General features: G+C 47.0%; 1 protein-coding gene across 4 annotated transcripts in view; it reads right to left on the bottom strand.

Moving 5' to 3' along the window:
• Positions 1 to 10036, bottom strand: part of NCAM2 (neural cell adhesion molecule 2) — a 1850180-nt gene extending 1840144 nt beyond the window's left edge. For 2 of the 4 annotated variants that reach the window (XM_069636393.1, XM_069636392.1), the window contains exon 1: positions 9564 to 10033. In XM_069636393.1, the coding sequence (XP_069492494.1) occupies positions 9564 to 9615 (52 nt within the window). In that variant the 5' untranslated portion in view covers positions 9616 to 10033. Of the gene's footprint in view, positions 1 to 9563 lie in introns of all 4 variants that reach the window. The other 2 variants (XM_069636394.1, XM_069636396.1) reach the window with 2 other exon arrangements.
• Between the last annotated feature and the right edge of the window lie 11867 nt (positions 10037 to 21903).

Consider the following 21903-nt stretch of genomic DNA (forward strand, 5'->3'; position numbering starts at 1 on the left):
CACCCCCAGCACCGCCTCTGACGAGAACTATAACTGCAAAACGAAACCAGGAAAGCAGCCAAATATCAGCATGCAGATTCTGTGATAAAACAACTGAGGCAGAAACGTAAGAGCATCTAAATACACAATGCACAGCGCAAACAGAACTAAGAAAAGAACATTTCCACAAGTACTTCCTCACACACAAAACTCTAATCCCTGGAAATTTTCTTTTAAAATTGCGACTAAATTAGGAATCAGGACCTTTTGCAATATTGTAACCTGGTAAGGGGATAATGAATGTTTTGCATCCATTATCATCAATCTTGAACCCTTCACAGAGTTAGAACATAGGACAAGCGCACATGGAAATTCACGTTAAATCCACATTATCCATAATTGTAAATCAAAGTGATCAAATCTTAACCAAAATTTAGATGATGTGTATATGAAAACAAATGCATGTGCTAGAACGATTCATCTTTATAGTTCAAGAAATAAGTAGTATGTTGAATATTTATAAAAGTTGAAATTTCAACTATAAATAAATACATTTAAAAAAAAAAGAAAGTAGCAATTGAGAACTTGAAGCTTTCAAATAAAAAAATGTATGCATAATTGCTCAAAAGGCCAACATGTGCAAAACTAGGCCCCTCCAGTGGATTATAAATGCTAATATTTTGGGATTATGACTTCTTTTCATTCTGTCCCAAACTGACAACATTGCACTTTCAGAAGATACAAGTGATTCAGCTCCATTTAAGAAGAACCGATAGAAAATGACTTGCTTGATCAATATGGTTTCCTAATATATTATAGGCCACAAAGTTTTGTTCCATGGTAAAATCACAAAGCGTTTATCAATGGGAAATCCCATTGAGGAAAAGAACAACCTTTGTGAGTCAGGCCCTATGCTCTGTAACTCCTGGAGTAGCGTGTGTTCCGTGTGCCATAGAAATGCAGATTCGTTACTGGGTGTTTGCATAAGGATTATAATGTCAGAGTCAAGTTAGGGCACAGTTCCTGAAAAGTCGCAATCGATGAAGTGCAAGTCCACATCTCCCTGTCCCGACTCTCACATGCTGGGGAAGACTGATTGACTTTGCGTGGCTACGGGTGGCATGTCTTCAGTTTTATGGGCTCTTTCCCTCACTTAAAAGACCTATGTGTTTGTTATTATGTTGTTAGAGAGGACTGTCGTTGTTTGCATGGCCACATTATTTTGGCATTGTTTTGACAGCCGATGAGTTGAGTTCTGCGGTTGAACCAACATGGAGAGCCCAGGGCCGGTGGGGCCTAACACAGATGGCACATCCGAAGCTGACGCAGCAGGGATGGGCGCGGAGAGGGTCGGAGCCATGTTATCCTTGTACAGTTTTGGGGTAGACAGTATTGCAGAATATGCAACGGGCATACTGCACATTTTCCAGACGCAATGCATGTAGTGTGGTTACAGGTATATGAGCAATGCACACCTTTGCTATAGGCTGAGCATTATTTGAGCATGGGGGCGTTTGATTTCTGGTGGGAGCAGATCCTTTGCTATTTGAAGGCGAAAAAAGTATGGTACAACTGCAATAAATAGTCGATATAAAAGTTCACAAGAACACTATTAAACGATTAATTTGGTATATGTTCATTTGGGTTGTGTAACGAAGATACACATCCTTTAAGTTGAGCAACAAGTCCAATTATCAAATCCAACATTAAGAGCAATAACGAGCCCTTAACTCTCATGTCTTTTGAGGGGAAGAGCCCCGAGGTTTAGGTAGATCTGATCTTGCAGAATACCAGGGCCATTGCAACGCCGTTTTGTATCCATCGTGCATATGGGCCCTGATTCACACCGCGTCTTTCAATGGGTGCATCCCATTGCACAAACGCTGTGTGGGAATGATTGCAATGAGTTTGCGCCTTTCCATGTCGCATGTTTCAGAACGGATACGCGTGTCACCGAGATTACAGGGCGCTGCGTCCTTGCCGAGTCCCTTTTCCCTCAAACAAGAACACGATTGCTGCGTCTCGTATGAAGTCTGAGGCTTCCGTCATATTGTATTTCCATGCCTTCCGCGGTGCATGCAGCGTCAGCACTGCCACCGGATGACTGCGTGCACTGTGGTGCTGCTGTCACAGAGGCGGATCATTTACAGAAGCTCGTGCTGTTGCGCCTGCTACTGTATATCTCGGGCAGGGGATTATGGGAGAAAGATGCGAAGGGTCAAGTTACACTGTCGACATGTTCAAGGCATGCTGCAAAAACAGGCAGGCATGTATCAGCAACTAGGTGAGGCCAATGCGCATCGTCCTGATGTTCTGCGAGCCAGCAGATACATCTGCTGACCAGCGCTTCACTTACTGTTTACCAAAGTTAATGAAGTGAAATGACACGTGGGTGGATGTTTACATAACCACCGGTGCATGTGGGTGGCTGTGTACAGCCCCGTCGCTGCACGTGAGTGGATATTAACACCCCCGTCATTGCGCCTAGCCGTCGGTGGGGCTTAGTGTGAATGTCATGTCTGAATGCAGTGCCATGCAATGGACCACACCCACAGCCTGTCAGCATGACTGCTTCACTTAACACAGAGACACACACAATGGCCACACCATGCCAATGTTAAAACGATTACAATGTTTCCCACCTCACGCACACCACGGTGGTCTGGTCTCAGCGCAACGGTTGAGAAAAAGAAGACGTCTACATCCATTGATATAATGGCTCTGTAACCAGGTAACGGATTATCGAGCTGTCACACACATTTCTCTCAGAGTCAGAAAACAGACAGGGTCACTGAGCACAGGCCATGGTAAACATGCCAGTGACAGATCAAACATGCTTTACATAGAACTTGTGAGCCTGCTTCACAGCACCACTGTTAGTTAATATGACACACTCTAAGAGTATACAATGCAGCACCCTGAAAAGAATGGCAAATGGAAGTGACCCGTGTAGGCCTTGAACAATTGAACCTCGGCGTAAGCCCTGTTCATAGCAGCAGGCCCAAGTCGGCGAGCTATCTGCCAGCCACTAAGTGCGAGCGTCGAATGCGTGCATGGCTAGCAACCAGCCATCTGTTTGCCATGATGACTGCAGGATGGAGGGAGTTCAAAAGGTAAGTGCCACAGTGTGTGTGTGGAATGGCCATCTGGTAGGGTTCTACAAGTTTCATTTTGATTAAATAATAAAATGATATGGCTAATTCCATCTGCAAAAAGGTTGGTCTGCTAATCAGACCACCTTTTCATTCCACTCCATGCCAGGAGCACAGAGGACATGTTTGCCCTGCTGCATCAGTATCGCGATCGTGCTCAGCAGTGGCACAGAGCAGGTTCAGAGGTGCCCATTTGACAGCTGCAGGGGCATCAAATTCCTGCAGTGCAGATTGATTTAAGTCTGCATCTCTATTATTTATGTATGTATTTTTTTGTTTTACAGCAAGTTGAAACCTTTCAATTTAGTACAATTACATCAATGCAAAAAAATACATCTCTAGTATTAAAAAAAAAAAGCATAGTAATGACATTAAGCTATCGTCTGGTGGTGGGAACATGTGGAAATGTAAGCCATACCTAGGTGTTAATATGATGATTAATAGTTTGCATAATTGTTAAAGCCACATCTGATTTGTGTATATCAGTGTCAACCCTATGGGATTAGAACAGCAGTGAGGGGTGATGTGGATTCCAGGCACCTGGTATCTGTATTACAGGGAAAGCGACAAAAGGCAGGATGCTTGTCTCGGAGGATGGGTCCCTGCGAGGCACAGAAGCTCACAGAAGGCCATTTTATGTGTGTCTGGCTTAAAAGAGACAGCTCCACATCAAACGCCTGCCTCGCACAAGGGGGCAGAGTGGGGTCTTTGAAGCTACAAGCTGGGAGAGGCGATAGGATAGTCAGAAAGCACAGTGAGTTTGAGGAAATGCTCCTCCATCTTGATTTTCTGTGTACTTTTCTCTCCTTCCTTTCTCCCCCGTGACCTGTGGAACAAAGCCTTTTGGGTATGACATCAGGAGGCAAGGGTCAGTTATCCCAAGTACAGGAATTGTGCCCCTTAATACAGGCTTTCTTTCATCCAATCCAAAGTTGCCTTTTACATTTCAAAGAGGGCTTCTCATATCACTTCTTTGATTCACTTTTGGACCTTCAAGGACATCAATGAGAATGATTTAGGATCTTGTTGGGAGAGCAGTAATTTGAAAAGCCTTCTACCAGAGGTGAAGGCAGATGTTCCAAGGCAGTGGACATCTCTGATCCCTACTCACCATCAGGGCACATTGGAGTGACTTTACTTAGGTCCAAGGCCTACGCTCTGTTAGCAAACCTTAGAAGTACTCAGATTGCAACACAGTGTCCTGCAGGGGGGACAGGGCCTCCAAAGGGTCAAAGCAGCCTTGGGAGTGTATTCATTGCTTGAACCACTTTGAACGACATTCAAACTCCGTTTGCAGCTTTCGAACGAGAAGGACCTGTGGTGCTGCCGTTGGCACTCACCTTTAAACTTTGAACCGCTGTTGCTGCATCATTGAACCAGCACAATACTGCATCACCCCAACAGAACCTCATCACCTGTTCAGTTTGAGCACCAGCGCACCATGCAGAAAACGGTGTACCGCTCTGTCATCGAATCAAGCATTAGACCATCAGGATTTAGCTTTGCAGCTGGATGGCCCAGTCGAACTGCCTAAGAACTAGAGTCAGGTATTATTAAGAGCACTTGTTCTAGATCAATTTTTGGGTCCATAGAGACTGATTAATGACCTTGTTTCATCTTTTTCCTAAAGAACATATCCTTTCTCGGGAGGATAGCTCAGGGGCAACGTACTCCCCTTGGAAGCAAAACGACAAGGAGCACCACAGGTACGATACACAGGTCTGCTCTTAGAAACATCTGGGCATTAAGTGTGTAATAAATATCCTATCATATCATTTTGAGTGACATTATTGGAATTCTTCCCGTTTTCCTCACAGCTAAAGTATCCAGAATGCCTACCCATATGTATTCTGCATTTCCTGTCTTCTTAAACAAGGGTGGTTTTTAGTAGTGTGTTTAATAATTAATTACATAATGTATTATTTTAATTTAAGCACATCCATATTTAAATAATCTTGATTGAATATTCTTTTATTTTTGGGCTTGTGTACTAGTGCTATTTGGATTGCTACTGTCTCACATTCAAACCCCATCTAAGAGCATAGACATCCCTCCACCCGCATTACCACAAAAGGCAAAGGAGGTATATCTTTGATGAGTAGATGGTTTAACCACTACTCACCACAGTACTCTTGAGGAGCAGAAGATATGTCCTTACACACTGGTATTCTGGTCATTCTAATAAGATGTGCCTGAGTTGATGATGTCATTTTGCTTCTGTCGGAGGGAGGAGGGTGGCAGCAAAGCGCAGCCCTGCAGCAGCAGGGGGGGGCAGTCCTGGAACCTTTGATTCTGCAGGCTGGGGGAGGAGGATATGGAGTCAGACCTGGGATTGGATGATAGCTTTATTATATGCAATGCCTCAATCCTTAGTTTGTCTGGTGTAAATTCTGAGCGGGTGCCTAATGTGTGGTGAGTTTTATGTGAAAATTGAGCTATACAGTTGGAACAGAAGCAAGGTCACAAGTCAGTTCATCCGGCCATTGGGCGCACACCGCTAGCCCGCAATACATTCATGATGTAGCCACTAGTTGAGAGTTGACGCTCTCTTAAACTGTACCTGCTAACTGAGACGCGTGCTCTCCGATTGATCGGTGATGTGAGGATTGTATGCAAGTAAATGAAGGAGTCAGAAGTTCACCCAAGGCATGTCTTCTGACATTTGACGGAACACCCTCTCCAGATACTTAAAAATGCAAGATTAGGATTGACACTTGTGTGGATTAGTTGTAGTATTTTTTAGCATACTCTTTTCAAACATAGAATCGGATTGCTTTTACCCATGTGTTAACTTGGTAACATCAAGGTATGCCACTGGTTCGCTGCCCGTGGTTTCTCAAGACACAGTAAACCCTGGCCTTGAACCATGAATTGTCGGACCACTTTCAGAAATCTCTGCAACAGCTCCTACACACTGGCGATCATATGCCAGTGTGCTGTTGCTGATGTCAATCTAGATATGTATTCCCTTAATGAATAGTGCAGGCGTTCATAGTTTAACACTTATGTGTGAGAAGACATTTTGGAATCCATCAAACTATGTAAAGTGCCGCCTGCGAGGTAAGTGTTTATAGCACATTAATCAGCCAAGTCGCTGTTGGGGAATGTTGTAACACGCCAGTGAAATGACAGCATTCGGGAAGAAAGCTGTTGTCGTCTTAGATCTCAGAGTGTCACTATCAATGCTTAAGCACCTGTGAATTGCAAGTCTGTGAATTGACGAATGAAACTGACCCAAGGTGTACAAATCAAAACGCTGTTCTTAACATTAAATCAGCTGGTCGTCGCGACGTACGTGTGCCCAACACAATCACAGCCTTCGATGTCATGGTATCCTATGAGAGATCCCATCAAAGCAATTCGAAAATTGGCAAAAGTTAATACAGGTTCCTGCGTATCAGAAGCGCTGCGCCGTGGCATCGCTGGCATGCAGAGTGCCAGAACAATTGGGTTGCGGCCGGTCCTCTTTTCCTGACTACTGAATGGGGTAGACACGTGTAGGGAGAAGGGCCCAGGCCAACATGGTATACACCGTGCTATAGGTTGGCATAATGTGTGCCACAGTCTTCAAGGGAAAACAACACTATCCAGACAGGTACCCGACACTATTCAGACAGGCAACCCTTGCGTCACGATTGGCTGGAAGTTGCCACACCTCTGTGGTCGACTTCCTATAGCATGTGGTACACACGAGTTTATATGGCGTGCGTAAATCACGATAAAGCTCCACGAACAACGTCACCGCAGGGTGTGGTGCATGAGTACCCCCCAACCCCACGCAATAAAAGAAACTACACTGCACTCAGCAGTGTCCTAGCAATGATAGAACACACATGAAACCGTACATATCAACATGCAGGCAATGTCAATATATTCATGTGTACTGCAGTTCTAATTATGCAATACAAGTATCCTATTGGGGTCATCCACACACACACAATACCAACCGAGGACGCCATTGAATGCGAGTTCTCTCTCTCTCTCTCTCTCTCTCTCTGTCTCTCTCTCCCACTCCTCTCTCTCTCCCTCTCTCTCTCTCTCTCTCTCTCTCTCTCTCTCTCTGTCTCTCTCTCCCACTCCTCTCTCTCTCCCCCTCTCTCTCTCTCTCTGTCTCTCTGCCACTCCTCTCTCTCTCTCCCTCTCCCTCTCTCTCTCTCTCTCTCTCTGGCTCGCTCTCTCGCGCACACACACCCATTGGTCAAGTCACACACTCGTGCTCTTATCCCCACATTCATGCTAGACACACACACACAAACACACAGTTTCTCTCGTTTTTAAACTCTTTCACAGATGCTATCTCTTGCGCCCAGATACCTTCGGGTTTGGAGCACTATCTCCATAAATAAAACAAATAAACAAACAGACAAACACAACCGCACACCCAAACACACATCCTTTTTCACGAATGCATCCTCTCACGGGTGCTTGCTCTCTCATGCACGCACCGATGAATCTGCACAGTCACACACACACACATGCGCAAACACACACCAGCTGAAACACGCCTCCTGTTCACGAAGAAACTCTCGCACAGGTGCTCTCACGCACACTCGGCCAAACAGATTGGTGAAGAGATGTGTGCATTGCCTGTATGATCACTTCGGGTACACGCGCGGGCCTGCCTGCACCCGTGCAGTGGGGGAGCAGATGCCTAATTTCAGAAATGTCTTCCGAGGGGAAAGATGTTTTGCTCTGCAGTCATACCTGCTCATATCGAATGCTGTGTTCACGACACTCATATTTTATACCAGCCATCACCTGTTATGGAACCCGTAGCAGCAGTTTGGGGTACCATCGTTGAGACCTGCGTAGTACTGGCCCTCCATACCACGAGGTGCCCCGGACACCCCAATTCCCGCGTGTGAATCACTCGTGGCTCTGGGGATGGAGCGATCGGCGGTCAATACACGAGGATCGCCTCCAGGACCCAGGGAGCTGGGCTGGGGATTATGTGCACAGGCTCCACCGCTTTCCTGACACCCCCACACCCCGTGCACGCTGCGATGGGGCAGCAACTCGTGTGTGTTTGCGTGCATTCCTTAGCTGGGTGCAGGCAGCTCGTTTACTGCCAAAGACACGCAGCTGGTCCAGCGAGGACCGTGCCTCTCCATAATGATATGGGTTTTCCATTAGATGAAAGGCCCGGCAAAACATTTCAGGCAAAGCCGCTGTAAGAACACGACCCCGTGATGCACATTACAACTCCCATGCATTAAAATCAACCTCTCTGGCGGAGGGTAGGGGGGGGGGGCGCATGGGCCGTTCAAACGTTAGCCGCCCAGGGAGTGCATGGCCCATTGATGTTACCCCTCTGCCTGTCCAGATAACCGGAAGCAGTGTGATTTCCAGCCCCGCTATGCCATGTCATCAACTAGCCATGGATAGCACGACGAAAATGAAGGCTTCGCAGCACAAATGTCAAGCCGCGCTTGAGGAATGAGGGAAGACCGACTCAGACTGCCTTAACATACTCGGGCAAAGAACGCAGTCCTCTGACGCCCCCTGTCGGCCCACAGGCGAAGCGCCTATGATCCCAAAGCCATTGCCACAGCATTTCCACAACTGTTAGCTTTGCATACCGCGCGAGCCTACTGATCGCTGTCAATATACGTGTGCACAGCCACCATTCACATGCCTGCAATAAAACAAGTAACCGTATAGATGACTTTTAATGACGCCGTTTGCACACAAACCTAGCCACGATGTTAAACTCAAAACGCTGACCCTTTCCTTAGATACATGGTAAAAAAAAGGCGTGACCAGCACAGCAAATGCATAACATCAAAACAGAGTGTGACTTACCAAAAAAATCCGTTTAAATATACCTACTTTTTGCGACAATGATGTGCAGGCGTACACAATAATGACACAAATACAGCCACGCACTTCATGTATTCAAACCGCAAGCTACACAAGCCAGGTCGCGTGGAAGTAACACCCCGCAATGATGTGCGGGTAGGAGCAATTCAGAGGTCGCTCACTCCGAGCACAGCCGGACATCGCTGTTTTGCAATGTTTGCGACACACGCTTTGCCTGTCTCGTGTATTCCGCAAGGCAGAAGCAACACGCCTGAAGCAATCATTTACCAAAGGGCCGGGTTTTCTCTCTGCTTGTTCCCCAACCAAATCGCCCTGATACCAGGGCTTTGAGGACACAGCCTATGCGTGTGCAGCAGAGGACATTAGCACACATAAGTGGCCCCAGTACCCACGCAGCCTGGCACTTCAGTACAGATGGTAACCCCCAATGTGAGCCGTGCCGTTCAAACTGCTGCAGATAATCGGCTCGTCTCGTATTTTTACTCTTCCTCTGCCCTGTGAGAAATTCCCCATCGCGGTGTATATAGAAAGAAAAAACTTTGCATCTGTTGTTTTTTTTTACGGTATGATGTGTTCACCCGATGGCAGGAAAATGCAAGAAAGGGCTCCTACCTTGCCCACTGCAGACGAGCAACCCGAGCAGGTAGAGGGGCAGGAGGGTCATGTTCAGGAGGTGCGAGTGCTGGACAGCTCCCAGTCCTGCTATCGGTGAGGTGTGGTGCGGCTGCTGCACCCGCGGTCCTGGCCGGGATCCCTGTCCCCCGTGGCACGGTGGCGGCAGTGTGTGGAGAAGGTGCAGTGTGCAGAGCGAGCAGTCCACAGCCGTCCTCGAGCACTGGCACTGCTCTGCCCGGCCCTGCCACTATATCTCCAGCAGGCGGCGAGGTCTTCCTCCGCGTTCACGTCACCCGTCCTAGGTTGGGCTTAGTCCTCTTCCTTGCGGAGCCAGAGAGCTGCAGGGTGGCAGAGCCCGCCTGGTGTCCGTGGCTGTGCAGAGGGCGCAGCGACTGAGTGGCAGAGACTGCGCGGAAGCGAGACTGCGGGCGAAGAAAAGCAAGCAGCGAGCAGACTGTGAGAGGGAGGGGGGCTACAGAAGAGGCAGAGCCGCAAAGTTACTGAGTGAGAGGAGGAGATTACGAAGGGAGGGCACCAAAACGGGGGTGACTCGGGAAGGAGGGGTCTACTTGGAGGTAGACACTGCAGGGGAGCAGAGAGTGCGCCACTGGCTGAAACTTCGGGGACGGTGGAACCACAGGTGCCAGAGGCTGTGCCAAAAATTGAAGCAAATTGAAAATTGTCAAATCGTCGGGACCAGCGGTTGATGGGCAACTTGAATGCACAAGGAACTACTGTGATTGCAGAAGCAGCAGGTGGCAGACGTGTCAGGATAGAGGAGGGCCAGTGAATACCTTGGCCCTGGCAGACGTGCTGCTCACAAACGAGGAACTGAACAATCAACAGGATTTAGTACAGGGGAGAGGAACTGACCAGACAGCAATGCCAGCAATCCATGGATAAGCTGTGTACACGGGACAGCGCCCAGCGTGACCAGTCAGCAGGCGACAGACTATACTCGAGAGAAAGAACATGTGGCGCTACTGGGTGACATGGTGGACCTGACAGGGCAGCAGTGTCCGCTGGCGATAATCCGATCCGTGCACGAGCGGGTAGCTGACCAGAAAACAGTGCGAACAGGTGACACGATGCTCAGTCGAGAACTGGCCTTACAGACGTGCCAGCAGGTGACACGATGCCCAGGAGAGAACTGGGCTTACAGACGTGCCAGCAGGTGACACGATGCTCAGTAGAGGGAAACTGGCCTTACAGACGTGCCAGCAGGTGACACGATCGTCAGGAGAGGTGAACTGGCCTTACAGTCGTGCCAGCAGATGACACGATGTTCAGGAGAGAACTGGCCTTACAGACGTGCCAGCAGGTGACACGATGTTCAGGAGAGAACTGGGCTTACAGACGTGCCAGCAGGTGACACGATGCTCAGTAGAGGGGAACTGGCCTTACAGAAGTGCCAGCAGGTGACACGATGCTCAGGAGAGGCGAACTGACCTTACAGTCGTGCCAGCAGATGACACGATGTTCAGGAGAGAACTGGCCTTACAGACGTGCCAGCAGGTGACACGATGCTCAGGAGAGGGGGAACTGGCCTTAAAGACGTGCCAGCAGGTGACACGATGCTCAGGAGAGGGGAACTGGCCTCACAGTCGTGCCAGCAGGCGACACGATGTTCAGGGAAGTGGAGCTGGCGAGACAGCAATGCCAACAGGTGACACGTTTTCAGGGGGTTTGGCTGACCGGACTACAGTGCCAGCAGGTTACACAATGTTCATGAGAACTGACGAACAAGTAATGCCAGGAGGCGGCACGATGTTCATGGCAGCAGAACTGACCAGACTGCGGTGCCAGCAGGTGACATGATGCCCAGGAGAGGGAGACTGGTCAGAGAGCCGTGCCAGCAGGCAACACGCTATTTAAGAGAGGGGAACAGACCGCGCAGTCGTGCCAAGTCTTGAGAGAGTACGCGCAGAAGTGTAATGCACAGGCCAGCAGGTGGATGTCTTACCAGAATAGTCACGGCATAGAATGTTCCACTGGGTAACATGTGGTGCGTCAAGGGAAAAGGAGTGTCAGCAGAGCGTCCAGGTGGCATGACACACGGTGCAGGGGAAGGACACACGACATTCAACAGTGCCAGCAGAAGCCACGCTGTGCAGGAGTGGGCCACTGACCAGGCAGAAATCCCATCACGTTTTGAGGGCTCTGCATAAATAGGACATTAAAAAATGTCCGAAATTATTAGGTGACAGACGTTTCAGGACATAGGAGCAGGCGCGTCACCGATGCCACCGGGGGAGATGTTGTGCAGCAGAGGGCAGGTGCTTAGACACACTTGCAGTCGGGGGTGACACGCCGCGCTGTTTAGGGCAAGGGGCATGTCCACAGAGCAGAGGTTGCAGGCAAGACACTATGCCGGACAGGGGGCATGCCGGCACACTCGTGCTGTCTGAGGTAAAGAGCTGTCATCGTCCGCGGGGGGGCTGGGGGTATCTATGGCCTGGGGGGTGCAGCGGTTGTACTACCAGCTTGTGACCGATTCTACAGGGTGTGCCTGGCACGTACCTCCTGTTGGCAGCATTACCTCCTCCTGTGCAGGCGACGGGAGGCAAGTGCCAGGCCCACCCTGTGGAATCGGCCACCCGCTGGTTCCCCTTTCGCATTGTCTGTCAACTCGTTCCAGGATAATGCCTACCCTTAGCCCGGTTAGGGCAGGATATCGCAGCAGGGGGACAGACAATGTGAGCGGGGAAAGAAATCACAGTGCCAGAGGGTGACCGAAGCGGACCCCGGAGATACGAGCGAGGACTTCTAGGAGCTGGCAGTGGCTATCTGGGTTTGGGAGGGTGGGGGAGGGGCTGGACAGCGGGAGGACGTCTGGGCACCGAGAAGTCCCGTAGCTCGCACTGCCAGCACAAGACAGTGACTCCATGGTGTTATCTGTGGACACTGTTTTACAGGAGTTGGAAAGAGCAACGTCCGGCAGAAGAGATCATGGGCCAGAGAATGGTTTAGGATGTGCCAGACTTTCCGAAATGTAAGCAAAGGCACATCGGGCTTTCTGAAACGTACCCCTGGCCGAGGGGCCTGGAGACCAGGGGAGATTATCTGTGGTAGACTGCCCAAGTGCCACACTCTCAGTCTCAACACGTCCTGGCACTGGAGTGACCTCGTGGGCCACACCTCCGAGAGCTCCGAAATCATGGGATCGGGGGCTAGGAGGCTAGGCCGAGACAAAGTTTAAGAGATTAGAGGCTGCTCAACCCAACTTGGACCTGGCGGACACCCTGTCACGTGTCCTAGCCAACGGTATCCATCTTTCATCTGTCGGCTACTGTCCCACTGCCCTGCCAGAACCGCATACTCGACGTGTGGCGTGCGCGCGTACAGTGGTGCGGCGACAGAAGGCATCGCGAGGAGGGGGGTGGGTGGGGGGGTGTGCGGGACACAGGGCGAGGCGCAGCCGGGAGAGTCTGACATTTCACAGTTCCACTCCACGGGGAAGGGCGTGCATGGCAATGCCCCGGGGGTTTAATAGCCCAGTCCATGCCGAACAGGGAGGGCACTATGGAGCGCAATTCCATCATCCTCTGGGGCTACATCAGACAGAAGCACGGCACCTGCAGCCAACAAGCAACGCTGTGCAGCAGCTCATGTACACGAGACCTATGAGCGAGCAGTCTTCGCATGTTTCTCATTTCAACTTCACGAGAACAAGAGAACGAGAGTGCGCGAGATTCTGCCTGTGCCCGCCCAGGAAAGAGGGCAACACATAAACCGGGAGTGCGCTGCGTGTTGACAACAGACGCAAAGGGAACGTAAAGATACACAGATAGAAACACACACTCGCGCGCACGGGCAAGGGAGTCGCAGAAGGGGAGAGAATGCGGGGGAGAGAGATGGCCAGTACAGAAATCGATTGGATATGATAGGTCGGGGGACTGCAGAGAGTAGAGGGATCATGTGATAGAAGAAACGAAAAAGAAAAGAGTCACTGAATTATAGAACACATAGGGAGAGAGAGATGGGTGCGAGGGAGAGAGCGAGAGGTATTGATCGACATGCATAGATTCAGAGAAAGAGAGAGGGATCAAGCAGATCCCATGTGCCGTTTCTTGGCACCGATCATTAAGACAGCAGGACCAGCTCCAGTGCCATCCACCTGCCGGCGCGCCCCGCTGCAGCCAGCTCACGTGCAGCGCTCATTGCAGGGAAGCACGGCGATGCCTGAGCTGGATCGCCTTTTCCAGGCGCCTCTCACAGCCGCAGCAAGATATCAATTTAAAACCCGCCACTCTTCCTGTTGAACTTAATTGTTAATGGCACGACATGCAATGTATTACCTGACAGAATGACAACGCAATTTCAATATCACAAGACGGCTCGTGGCGGCAAAGGCATGCCCGCGAAAGAGCGCATGGCGCTGACACGAGCTGTACATGTGCAAACAGAATACGGATTTGTGAAACAACGACAGTTTAATTTCCGTCCGTGTTGAATGGTGTTCTGTTAAACGTGGGTGTTTAGAAGAAAGCGGTCTGATTGCTGAGCACAAGTGAGAGACACACGAGAATGGCACATATTGCACTGCCTTGGCAGCAGCCGAAGGAATGCCATGGGGAGAAGTGGGCTTCTACACCCCATTCCTGTTTGTTCCAAGTAAGTCACTTCTCCAGATATTGGCCGGAGCTGATGCAGCAAAGTACACACTTAAGCAGAGGACCCCGGAATCCGCAAGTCCACTCGTGACGTGTGGTGTCTCACAACATGTCCGCCACTCCCTACCAATTTCCACTTATAGCTGTTGATTTTGAAAGTCAGTTTTCAAGGAGAATTTGTGCTAGAATCAAGCCCCAGTCTGGAGGATCACACCCCCCCTAAGTTTGTGGGCAGAAGCGGGACATTGGAAGAGGACTTTATCGTTAAGACCTCGGACAGCAAAAAAGTCAGATTCCCTGGATCCATAGACATTTCTCCAACAACCATCACACTTTTGGGGTAAATTAATCTTCTCTCTCTCCCCATGGCCTAAAACAGCATTCTTTGCTCCTCCTTCTATGGCCGCTTACCCCCTAGGATGTGTCTCATCTGTTTCCTATTCTGGCTTCTAACTTCCCTCGTCTATCTTCAACTTCTACCTCACTCACTAAAATGCCTGTCCGGCCTTCTCCCTCTCTCCAGTTTCATCTTGCATGTTGGCCTTCCAATTTACTTTGATCACCCTGAAGTGAAGCCCCCACCTTACCACATGTACTATTGTTTTTTTTTTTTTAATTTTGTTTTTATTTTTTTTATTGTATGGCTGAATCAACAAAATGCCACCTTTAACTTTCAAGAAAAAGAACACAATATGCTCATAAAAAAAATAAAAACAAAAGAAAAAAATAATTTTCATAAACATCCATGTGTAAGTCTTAATTACAATAAAATCAGTTACACATCAAAACATTTGAGCTTCAACGCCTTTGAAAAGCCTGTAATTGCTACTACGATAGATGTAGTTCTGCCCACCAAACAACAATTCCATACCTCTTCCTTGTCCCCCAATGAAAACAATACCAATAATTGTTTCTAAAGGTTCCACCTCAGACCCTGGACAGCTGGTCAAAACAATAACAAATGTATTACAATTTTGTTTGTCTTCGCTGTTCTCACAACATTTCCAAGTGGCTGATTCTGTAAGCAAAAGAGAGTATTGAGACAGTCCACACTTAGTTCCACTGAGCCTGCGGGTACTGGGTAAATCACCAGAAATAGGGCTAACGTGCACAGTGTTTTATGGTCACCGGAAAGATGATGCATAGATGCACAGTTACGCATACCCTCACTAATGGAGATCCAGGGAAGCCTGTATAACAGGCGCCTCACCTTACCCGGATTCTCGATCAAACCACACAATGAACCACCCAATCTGCTGTGTAGGCCCGAACACAACTCATTGTATTCCTTTATGAACCTACTACCTTTCTCATGGAGTGTGGTCTTGAGATCTATGTAGAGTGAACCTTCCACTGGGCACATGATTTCTGAAAGAGCAAAAGGCACTTCCAATGAGCGTGCACTTGCAGGGATGCCAGACCCAGCTCAAACCGTAGAGCATAGAGTGGTACTGAATCTGAAATGCGCTTTTTTCAAAATTGGCACTTCAAGGGTAGGTATTTGTATTTGTATTTATTAAGTTTATATAGCGCCTTACGCCAAAGCGCTTTACATTACAACAGCAATAATACATTAGAATAACATAGAAGCATAAAATTACAAAACATGAGACACACCATCAAAAACAGTATGTAGAACAATTTACCTAGGTCAATAAAAGAGAAATCGGGCAGAGGAAGAACAATTTACCTAGGTCAATAAAAGAGAAATCGAGCAGAGGAAGAAAAAAGGGAAGTAGTGAGGGAAGTCAGGGCGGGGGAAGAAGAGAATTCAAGGGGGAGGGGAAGGAAGTATAAGAAAGAATGGGGAAGAAAGGGAGGTGTAAGAAGGAGGGAAAGAATGAGGGATGAAGGAGAGAAGTAGGGGAAGTAAGGATGGAAGTCAGGACAGGGGGGTGAAGAAGAAAATATTTCAAGGAGGTGCAGAAGGAGGAGTAAGAGGAAATGGAGCAGATAGAGAGCGGTAGATAGTTCCAGTGTAGGGGGGCAAGGAGCTGAAAGGATCGGAAACGAGAAGAGGCACAAGGAGATGGAGGAACACTGAGGAAGAAGAGATCAGCGGATTGGAGGGAGCGAGAAGGAGTGTAGAAAGAAAGGAGTGAGGAAAGGTAGGGGGAGCGAGATCATGAAGAGATTTAATAACGAGGCAGAGGAAGTTAAATTTAAGTTGGGAGTGAAAGGGAAGCCAAGATAAGAAAGCGAAGATGAGATGGAATCATGAGGAGCAAGAAGACAAAGGGTACGAATGGCAGAGTGGTAGAGGGATTTGAGGGGAGCAAGATGAGAGGTAGTGACTCATGAGAGAAGTAACTAATGATTGATAGGGGATATATTTCTATCCCATAAAGAATGCTGTTCCACTTTACCCTCATAATATATTATACAAGGTAGCAATACAAATTTGCAAAATCTGGCATCTACTGTACACAGTTGGTTAGCTAAAGCACATCATTTTAACCAGCCATGCAATTGAGAATGCGGTTTTGAGTTGATCAGAAAACCTAAATACAAGAGTTCATCGACCCCCTCAACTAGCTCAGTTCAAATCCACCAGTGAAAGATTGAATCCTTTTCTGATGTGAGCACTCCGTCACCTTAGTTGTAGTTGGATTAATCTTAAGGGAATGTGCTTTCACAAAACAAGAGCAGCCCTCAATTAAGCATTGTAGACTAATAAGTGTTTGATCAAAAATCCAGAAATCATCGGTGTAGGCTATCCACAATGGCCTTATGTTATGCAATTTAGGGATCGCTAAGGCGGCTGGCTCTAAATAGTCACTAATGTCTACCATATAGACATTGAGCAGGCTGGGCGCAAATACACAGCCATGCCTGACTCCACGGGATGTAGAGATTCAGAGAGACAATGACCCAGTGTTGTTCAAGTGGAGTAGAATCTTATCATTATCATGGAGCCCAATTCACATTTGCAAAAGACCCCTTAGGATACCCCAGTTTTCAAGATGTGTCCATAGCCTACTACGGTCCACAGCATCAAAGGATGGCGAGAGGTCTATGGATGCCTGTTAGGACAGTTTTTCTGAAGTCCAACTAAGGGCTTAGTAAATCCATTCAACTGAGGCAGTACAAGACTCCACTCTTAGTATAAGACTGTACCACCTGAGTACATGGCAGCGTAGGCAGAGCAGCCAGGCTTATCTTCGGAGGGAGAGAGGGCAGTAGATACACTACAAGTTTAATTGTAATTCAAAGAAACACTGAAACACTGTGTATTGTAAAAATAAAGGATTTAGTTGAATACAGGTAGGCCCAGATACATCTAGGGGTTAAGTAAGTACTAACACATTATATAAAATCACAATATAAAAACAGAACACTATACTTGAAATCCACAGATCCAAGTATAAACCTTATTTGGAACACCTAATAGTAGGTATAGGGAAGTCAAAACCTTGTTATACACATTTAGTATAGGTCAAGGCTATTCTTTGAGAGTAAAAACCAATGGTTACTTTCAGATTACATTCAGTAATGCAATGGCAGTAGGCCCTTCCAGTTGTGCAGTGACTCTTGGAACAAATCACATAAACAGTCAACTGGACAAAATACTTTTGTAGAATAGTGAAACACTTATCCTAGGTGCATTAAACACCTATAACTGCTTTTGTCATAACGCACAGTTATACCAGGTGAGTAAAACATAAGGATGTAATATACCATTACAGATGCTTTTGAAATAAGGGACAACAAGATCGAGGTAAGCAACAACTCTGGTAACCTATTTTGGATGGCAAACGGCTAACACAAGGTAAGTAAAACCCACATACTTTAACTTCACAATGAAGGGGAAAGTAAAACCCAATGTCACACTTTACTGAATAGATATTCTAAGTAGGCAACAACCTAATGTAGACTTATTAAGGACAGACTAGCAGCAAGTCAGGGGAAGCAAGACCCAGTTGGGGGACACTCGTACAGTTATCCTAACAGAACTAACCTGGTGATACCAACAGTTGGAGTACACGCATACAATTAACCTACATGAATAATCTGGTGAAACCAACACATTACTTTTGTAAAGAGGCACAACCTAATCACAGGAGAGTAAAACACCTTCACATCTACTTTCTATTAGACTGGCAAAACAGTGGCTAAGGAAGAAAGTATGTTAACCATACTTTTAAGAATAGTGCATCACACATTTAAGATTAGTAATAACTTTTGTAACTGTTCACTCTTAGAATTACCATTACCAACCAACTCTTTACAAGTAAGTAAAATACTTGATTTCTTTTCTAGGCAGAAGTCCCAATCCCTTCAAAGTATTTCCCTTATTCTTGGAGCATGAGTGTTCTCAGCGGCAGAAGGGGGTCAATAGGACTAGTGACCAACAGGCAGTGTTAGAAGAAGTTCTTTAGTAGCAAAAGTCAGATTTTCCTTAGGAAAACTGGCAAACAGGTGAGTACTTTACTTTAGAGTTAGAAGAGGATCCAGGGGCTTCACAGAAGACACCCCAGCAGGATTCTAGCAGTGGGACAGGGTACACTGGATGAGGCACCTCCCAATCACAGAAAACACCCCAGGACTACACAGAAATCCCAAAAGGCTTAAGGTAAGTATATACCCAAGCCAACACAGTACCTCAGCAATGAAGAAGAGATTGCAGCAGGAGAACTTCGGGGGCTGCAGCCAAATACCCGGTCAGTGGATTCCTTGTTCTGGAGAAAGAACACAGATCTCAGAAGAGACTTTGCAGCAGGGATCAATGAAGAAGGCTCTAGGCAAGATTTATCTTGCACCTGGATGTGGTTCTGCAGATTTGGCACCTTTTCAAGGAGCACAGAAGAAGACAGAACATCGTGGTGGAATTCCCGTTGTTTTAAAGGTCCAGCACTCTTGTGAGGGGAATTTTTGGAATCAATTAGTTTCTCTGTAGATAAACGAAGATGCCCACAAAGCTTCATCGATATATGGAATTCGGAAGACCGTGCACTGCACAGTGGCAGGAGGTCCCAAGGCATTGGGGTATTGCAAGAACGCAAGGTTGCAGCAACCCATAGGATGGCCCAAAATGCAGGTCTTCTTGAGTCTAGTGGGTCTCCCCAGGCTCTGAGTTTGGATTGTCATTTTCGGAGTCACCAGGTCAATTGGAAGGAAGGGCTGCAGCAGGCTTGGGTTACACAGCAGGCTCACTGGTCGCTGGAAATCATCTCTGCCACTGTTCTTTTTCATCCTCTTCAGTTTAAGTTCCAGTGGTCAACAAGGCTTCAGCTTCCATGTTTCCAGTATTTATCAGGAACTACAACACAACCTCTGCATTCTCTCCCCGCATTTTACAAGAAAGGGGCATCTGGTTGTCCAATCAGGACAGCCAGCCCCCCACTGGGATTTGTCCCAGTTGAAGCAAAGCGTAAGACAAAGGAGGTGGAAGTTTTGGACTCCTTCCCCACTTCCTGTGCTTAAAGACTGACTGGAGCCTGGGTGGGGTGTCCAGAGGGCTCCCGCCAAAGAAAAAACTCACACAAAGAATTTTCTCAGCCTGGATGTTAGGGGAAGAAACAAGAAATGACAAGAAACACTAAAATGGCAGAAAAAGAAGACATGAGCCATTTTGGTAAAATTAGCACACATAGGTGCCTTTACTGCAAGTGTGATCACAGCCCGTGGTAAAGGTGCGCCAAATTAGTAAAAGGTATCACTGCCACCAGCCATTATAGGTGAGCTTGTCACTGTAACATAATTGTTACACTTTTAATATGAAAGGGGGTACATTGTATCTTCCCAGCACTCCACATAAGGTGGGGTGTGCTGGTTTCACCAATAAAATGTAAAATGAATCCAAAGAACCTTTCTACCCTTGGGAACCGTAGTTCACTCAAGGTTAGCACAAGAAAGTTAAATGGGGAGCCCCTAGGGCAACCCAGCAACAACAGGCACTTATTGCCAATAAGTTGTTAAACATGATAACTTTAAAAAGACACTATGGAGAGTCTTATAAATGACACCCATAAAAACACTTAAAGATTAGGTGAGTGTGGAAAAAGGTTCCCACTCACTGAGGTATTCATGACAAATATCCCACTAGAAAAGCAAAAAGTTCTGGGGTTGAACCAGGAAAGGAAGATGTACCAGCTCTGTGGAAATCTTACCTAACAATGCCATATAAATGGAGTCCAAATTACCCACCTATTAGTGATTTTTGTATGGGAAGGTGCACCTGATCTCATGATATTCTCTTTAGGTGGTAAAATGGTATAGCATTATGGTGGTAATGCTCTATATAGAGTGACACTGCTCCCTTCTGAATACTGTAACATATGTATTTCATCCCAGGTCAACTCTAAAGGAAAATCATCAGACTTATTACACTTGGATTGATTTTTACAGTGACACCTGTGGTTCCCAGCCACTTATCGACGAGGCTGGGCTACTGCCTTTGGCAGATCTGTTCAGCTGTAAACATGCACAGCTGATACACCGCACACTCACCCTCTGTCTATCTACAGAGCCCGCAATAGATTAAATGACATAACCCAACTGCCATCGAAATGTATCAGAACACATAGTGATTTTTGTAATGTATTATTATTGTATCAAATAAACTTACCGACCATAAAATGCACCATTTAAACAGCATCACATTTGTGTGTGAATGTGGATAAGCAAGAATAAACAGGGAAAGAGAAAAAAAAAAACATTTCAAAATAAACAAAGCAAAATGAAATGTAGTTAATTCACTGCGACCTTGGGTCATGGGACTTGTCAGAAGCCACGCGTAATAACAAAATCTTTTAACTTTTTATAAAACTGTATACTTAACATTGAATTTTCTACATGAAAAGAACCCCTTCTGGCTGACTAGGAAAGCCATAGCCATTCAAGCCTACATACCCTCACTTATGGACTGCATATCTACCTTGCACAGGAGAAGACCCTTGCTCTATTATCTCTGGAAAACCCCTCTGGCTCGACTTGACAGGAAAATATAGTGTTGCAACCTCCGTACCTCCAGCCCTACAGCGATGACACAAACTCTCTGCCAGGATAACTGTTAACCATCTATCCTCAGTCTCTTGATATCTCCCAGTGCTGTTCTCTGCCAGTCTCCTGCTCCTGCTTGTCTGCTGTTCGACTTCCCACACCTTCACTGTCTCCTGAGTTTAAGTACTATCCCTGTCAATCTCACTAGAACCGGACTCTTTTCCTAACGTGCACCATCACCCGATCTGTCCTCAGTATTTTCCCCCTGAATAATAGTTTTGCAAATACATTTGCAACAATCATTTCCTGCACCCAATGGTGCTTTCTCAACAGTGCATATTTTCCTCACAGTTCATGTCATGAAACCACAGCCAGTAAACTGTGCTTGCACGTTTTAAAAGCACTTCATTTTTGACATCTCATCTGAGCCTACTTTGCACTGATTTGTTAAAGACATGTTGCAAATTATGGGGTAAGGATTTTAATGGATTAGTTTAGATTAGTATGTACACAGTGCAAACTGGACAGATTATCTGTTGCCCTGAACCCGAAGCATTTTAAACACATGCTTACTGAAAGAATATGCATTTCCATTTTTGAATGTTTGTAAAGACTGGAGGGGGGTGTCTGTACTTCTGATCTCTATATGGTAGAGGAGAGGCACAGAGGACCCCAGCCAAGATTCTCTATTATTGGTACGTGGTCAAGGAATCAAGGCCTACCTTCTGAGAAGGTGATGCAGGCTGGTTCTTAAGTACAGTGTAGTCCCCAAGCCCGCACAA

Source organism: Ambystoma mexicanum, chromosome 7p (genome assembly GCF_040938575.1).
Source record: "Ambystoma mexicanum isolate Mex_15411 chromosome 7p, UKY_AmexF1_1, whole genome shotgun sequence".
Taxonomy (NCBI): Eukaryota; Metazoa; Chordata; class Amphibia; order Caudata; family Ambystomatidae; genus Ambystoma; species Ambystoma mexicanum.